The 6,004-nt window shown below is 41.8% G+C and overlaps 1 protein-coding gene across 1 annotated transcript in view; it reads left to right on the top strand.

The window, feature by feature from the left end:
- Nucleotides 1-1,180, top strand: part of unc80 (unc-80 homolog (C. elegans)) — a gene marked incomplete at both ends in the record, with an annotated part of 113,112 nt that extends 111,932 nt beyond the window's left edge. The window contains one exon of the mRNA XM_083633099.1: nucleotides 596-1,180. Within this exon, the coding sequence (XP_083489225.1) occupies nucleotides 596-1,180 (585 nt within the window). The remainder of the gene's footprint in view (nucleotides 1-595) is intronic.
- Nucleotides 1,181-6,004: the final 4,824 nt, after the last annotated feature.

Consider the following 6,004-nt stretch of genomic DNA (forward strand, 5'->3'; position numbering starts at 1 on the left):
AAGTTTTCGTGACAACATGTGGACCTTAATTGAATTAAGAGTAGAGTTGGAACTAAAAGTTGCAGCCAGGACATCCGAGGAAGAAACTACAGGATAGAGCAGCAGTTCCCAACCTTTTGACTCACGGGCCACTTGAACATCACGACCGTAAACAGTACAGAGGCCAAATAATGCGTTCTCAATGCACTTTTCATTTTAGCAATAGAAGGAGCTGTCCATCAGCACCACACAGAAATCAGAAACTCAAAGTGAGGGGCTGTCTGCAATAGTCAAGTCAAGTCAAGTCAAATTTTATTTATATAGCACCTTTCATACACAAAGGCAATTCAAGGTGCTTTACAAAAAAATAATCGAAAAAACAAGCAGCAAAGGCTAATTAATGAATAATTCAATACAAAAAAAAGAAAAGAAAAAAAAGGGCAATACATATATATATATATATATATGTTGTTGTTGTTTTTTCACGAAAATCGTAATGATTTGGTGGCCCACTTGCAACTTGCAATTGCTGGGATAGAGGATTGTTTAATGTGAGCAGTAGAGAGATCTGAGGTGTTTTAAAAGTTTGTTTGTTTGCCCCTGTTTCCCCCTCCAGGTCCCTCCAGCCATAAGCAGCAAGGAGAAGAGAGAGCAGTGGGGCCTCCGCAGCAGCCTCTCCCCTCCCCCCTCCATCTCCCGCCCCTCCACCCCGACCCCGCCATCCCGCACACCCTCCCCGCTTCCCCTCTCTCGCGCCTGCTCCCCTCTGGTTCTGTCCCACGCCTGCTCCCCTCTGGTTCTGTCCCACGCCTGCTCCCCTCTGGTTCTGTCCCGCACCTCCTCCCCTCTCCCCCCACCGCTCCCCGTGCTGGGAACGGCGCCAGCCCCGGGCCCCCCACCACCGCCCCCCCCACCTCCACCTCCCCTGCCCCTCCCCCTGCCGGGCCTCCCCCGGGTCAGGGAGAGCCCTGGGGACGAGGACACGACCGCCCGGGTCAGGGAGAGCCCCGGGGACGAGGACACGACGGCCCTGCTGCCGCGCGGGGGCGACACCCTGCTGCGGCTCAGCGAGGATGAGCGAGGCACCGAGAACCCACTCCTCGTCCCGCTGCTGTCGCCGCCCTCGCCCCGCCGGCCGGCCCGACGCCCACCCCTGCCCCTCTCCCCCGTCGACCTGGACCTGGATGAGTCCCATGTCTAAGTAACAAGCCAGCTAGCGTAACTGTTTCCTAAGTCGGTCAATCTTGCTGCTATTATCTTAAGTCGGTCAGCTGCAGTTAGCTACTGTTATGACCATGTCATGTTTACAACCAGTTTAATGATGGAAATGTCAAGTATAACTTCTTATCTTTCTAGCGACATATGGTTTTAATCATTTACTTTAGATTTGTCTTCACCAGTCGGGATAGGCTGTCATTTAGCATTGGGCACTAGGCTGACCCTGAGCGGTCATCAAAGCAGTTAAGGCATTAGCAATCGATTGTTGAACGTCACCCAAGCTCATCCCATAGCTTTCTCTCATCAAATCGCTTTCACTAAACTATTTGGTCATTTTAATGGCAATATGAAATTTAACATCTAGATTGTTAGACATGTCTAAAGTAATTCCACAACACTAGCTGGCATTGGCTGAAATGAATATCAACACAAAAGCCCGGAAAGTGCGCCAGACTGGATATGACCGACTCAGGATCCTAGCTGACTGACTCAGGAAACACTTACTAGACACGCACGCCACCCAGGTACTTGCAGGGTAACTTACAGTGATGATGTCCGACTCACACCCCCCCAGGGGTTGAATGTACATTTTAGTTGCAATCTACATTCTTGCTTATCTCCATGCAGAAACATGTAGTAGTGGTAAAATGCTATACATTTTGAGTCGTTTGCCTGGTCTGTTTTACCCACCAAGATCAGAGATTTAAGATTATTTATTTATTTATTAGCTTTATGTTGATCATTCTATAATAATAATACTTTTATTATTATTATTATTTTATTATTGTGGATATTGTTACACATACCAACTGAATTGTCAAAGAACAGAAATTTTTAAAGGGTTGAGATATACATGATGTATTATAGCTTTTGTTGTCTATATTGAAGAAGGTAAAGATCTTTATGAAATACAAAAGCAGATGCTATACAGTAACTTGTACAAAGTGTTACACAGTCATGTTATAAGGGAGGGGAAATGGATTATTTCTCTGTGTAAAATATATTAACAGTATATCAAGAGCCACTCTATTGTTGCCATTTATGTGGTTGAAGTGACGAGTTCTTCACTCAACCCAGCACATTTCTATTGAATAAAGTAGATGGAATATACACAAGATGCATTTTAAACATATGTGATCGTATAGGAACAGGACTGGCTGAGTCTGGTGAAATTTTATATTTTGGAAAATTAGTATAAACTGGTGTCCAAGGTTTAATTCTTGGGGTTCTGTCTGGTGTGTGAGGCATTTTTACACTGGCGGGGGGGTCCATTATAAGTTACAATTTAATCTTGTATTCAGTCTTTAAATGTAATTATCCCCCCCAAACAGGTGAAAATAATCTAATAGGGGGGGGAAGTGCAAAAAATAAAACCAATAGTATGGGGGGATTTCACTTGATTCCAATGCAATTTGACTTATATAACAGGAACTATTTTAAGTTAAACTTTTGTTCAAGAAAATTTGTGCCACTAGTTAAGCTGCATTTGAAACGTGACATTGTCTCACTACTGGCAATTTTTTCCCTGTTGTAAGAAAACTATAGGATTTAAAGATTGAATCCAACATTAAAAGACTTGATAAGATGGGCTTGTTCTGCAGCGTACAGTTCAATGCAGTTCTAGATTGTGGCTTCATAGTAGAGGGACCAGTACTGGTTGCCCATATATTCCACTAAATATGATTATATTTATCGTGCTGCTCAGTGTGCATCATATCTCAGCAGAGTATTTTATTTGTGACCAAAGACACTTACTGTATTTTGTGTTTCAATACAAAGTTATATCAACTGAAGAACACTGACATTGACTGACTTTGTCATTCATGTTGATTTATATGTCTGTGATGTTATGTTCAGAACAGCCACAAGATTCATTCCATGCCTTAACAGAGAATTTTAGAGTGTACCCCTGTGTGTCTGCAGTGTATTCTGACCTCCCTCCAACAGAGAATTTTAGAGTGTACCCCTGTGTGTCTGTCTGCAGTGTATTCTGACCTCCCTCCATGGCTGGCATGGGACTTGATAGAGTACAGACTAGCCCTGACTTAAACTGAGCAAGCAGCAGTCTAACCTGTGGATGTCTGGTATGAGCTCTTTCAGTAGGGGAGGACAGGGTAAGTTGAGTCTGTGGGTAAGATGCGTCACATCTTGTATCCAAGGTGTCATGCACAAAATGGATCATGTGGTCACAGATTTTGCAGGAATAATTTAGCTGAATCAGTGATGGAGAAGAGCTTATGGTGAATGTTTTAAGTGAGCTGTAGGTCCAAAATGTGATCCCCCCCATGCTTCTTGTACAGTATATCTAAATGGAGGTATGCATGTTTGAGTCTTTATTATAAAGGTAATTTAAGGCTTAAGCTACAATACGAAGTGAATTTAGCATAACTCTAGGCCTGATTAGCTGTGTGAACCAATAGCTCACTAGCCCAGGGGCAAGTTGAGCCAAAAGACTGGCTTTTTTTAAGTACTTGTAATTCTAAAACTGTACTTTTCTTCTTCTTTTTGTACTTGCTACACAAAACGTTTTATCATCCATGGATGCCTAACAACCTTAACTATATATAGGTTTTTTTCCCTTGGTAAATAGATATTTATTTAGCCATCGTAGCATGAAATGTAAAAAGTGCTCATTATACCCTGTTCTCCCCTATTCATGAAAGGTTGAATAATAAATAGCTAGGCTCATATTTAAAGCAGCTAAATGCTGATGATATGATATGCTGATGATGATTTGTTAGCATAATAATAATTATGATGCTGTTGATCCCAATATGGAGGATTGCTATGTGCCATCATACACACCAATGCACTGTGAGTGTCTTTCTGCCTGTCTACAGCACTGTATGTCAGCTCTCTGTATGTAACATGTATTCAGATTTCTGTGGAATGTTAAACAGTGTCACAGTGTGTGATCATCATATGGATACAGTTGGCACAAGATGACTTTACTGTAACTGAAGAATATGTTGCATTTACCTCAAAGTTCTTGTCACATACTGGGGAAACTTGCACACACAACACTGTATAGACGGTTTTCACGGAATTGTGTTGCTAGGGAGCAGTTTGAAACCTAGCTTATGTCCTGTCAGCTATTGTATTAGCAAACACTGCAACAGGAAGTAAGCTAGGGGCCATTTAGAATGTTTATGTTGTCAAGTTAAAACCATCTATCAGGGGTTTCCAAAGTCTGAGACAGTGGGCCTCTCCTCAGATAAGAAAAGCCCCCCAGTTTACTTGGTTACCGTAGTTTCACAAAATTCCTGGTAGTCTATGGGATCATGATTATGTTATTTGACACTCAACAAAAGCCAAGACAGCCTGATTGACGTACATCAAAGCAAAATACATAAAGGTCTGTCTGAAGGCATTTACTTGTTTGTGACTGGGAAAGTGGAAAAACAGTATATTTCCCGACTCTGTGAACTATCTCTTTAACCAAATCACACACATTTAGGCTATTCTATTTGATCTCATTTTGATAACTAAGGTAATAACTAATGTAAACAAAAAAAAATCACTTCCATTCACTGAGCCTCCCCTGAAACTGTTTCGAGCCCCCCTAGGGAGGCCCGCCTCCCACTTTGAAAACCTCTGGTCTATACAGTATATAGATGCTACACTTTTAAGTGTGAGTACCATGGGTGCTGCCTACATTTTTATATTCAAACACTTAAATTGTGCAAACTTGCTTCGTGTTTCATTACCGTTGGAGTCTAATGTTCTTGGTCTCAATGAAATCACAAATTGCGTTCCCTTTAAATATATGTGTCTGTGTCATAATTATGTTGTGTCTAAATTTGTGCAATGTCAGAATAGAGATAATATATCAAACTATTTCTGGAATATCATAAAATAAATTGATATTCTTTACAATGTATTTCCTGTCATCAAATCTTTCCATTTCCAGAAAATGGTCATGATCTTACACATCAGCACACTTTTCATTAATGGTGTGTGTGTATGTGTGTGAGAGAGAGAGAGAGAAAGAGGTTTTTGCAGTTGATTGATTGTGACGTACACAGATGTTTCACATTATGATTTTTCTTTTGATTCTGTGGGTAACGCTTTAGAATACAGCCCGCAAATTAAGTACAGGGTACTGTAAGTACAGGGTATCAAATCTGTACTTACAGCAGGCAATGTAGTAAAATCAAAAATGTTAAGATGATAATAATAGCTGAGGGAAATGTCTGGCCCCTGGGCCCTTAGCTTTCTGACAATGTGGCCCCCTGAACAATATAGTTGAATAGCCCTGACTTACAGGGTAAGTACGGGGTACCACACCTGTACTCACAGGGTAAGTACCCCGTAGGTACCCTGTAAGTACAGGGTACAACGCCTTGTACCCGGTAAGTACCCTGTAAGTACATATTTGTCCACTACAGGGAACAACACCTTGTACCACGTAAGTACCCTGTAAGTACAGGGTGCAACACCTTGTACCCCGTAAGTACCCTGTAAGTACATATTTGGTCCACTACAGGGAAAAACACCTTGTACCCTGTAAGTAAATATTTGGTCCATTACAGGGAACAACACCATGTACCCTGTAAGTACCCAGTAAGTACAGGGTACAACACCTTGTACCGCTTAGCTACCCTGTAAGTACATGTTTGGTCCACTACAGGAAAAAAAACCTTGTACCCCATAAGTACCCTGTAAGTACAGGGTACAACACCTTGTGCCCGGTAAGTACATATTTGGTCCACTACAGGGAACAACACCTTGTACCCCATAAGTACCCTGTAAGTACAGGGTAAAACACCTTGTACCCCGTAGTTATATAGTAACTACATAGTAACTA

This window comes from Poromitra crassiceps (assembly GCF_964638095.1).
Source record: "Poromitra crassiceps genome assembly, chromosome: 3".
NCBI lineage: Eukaryota > Metazoa > Chordata > Actinopteri > Beryciformes > Melamphaidae > Poromitra > Poromitra crassiceps.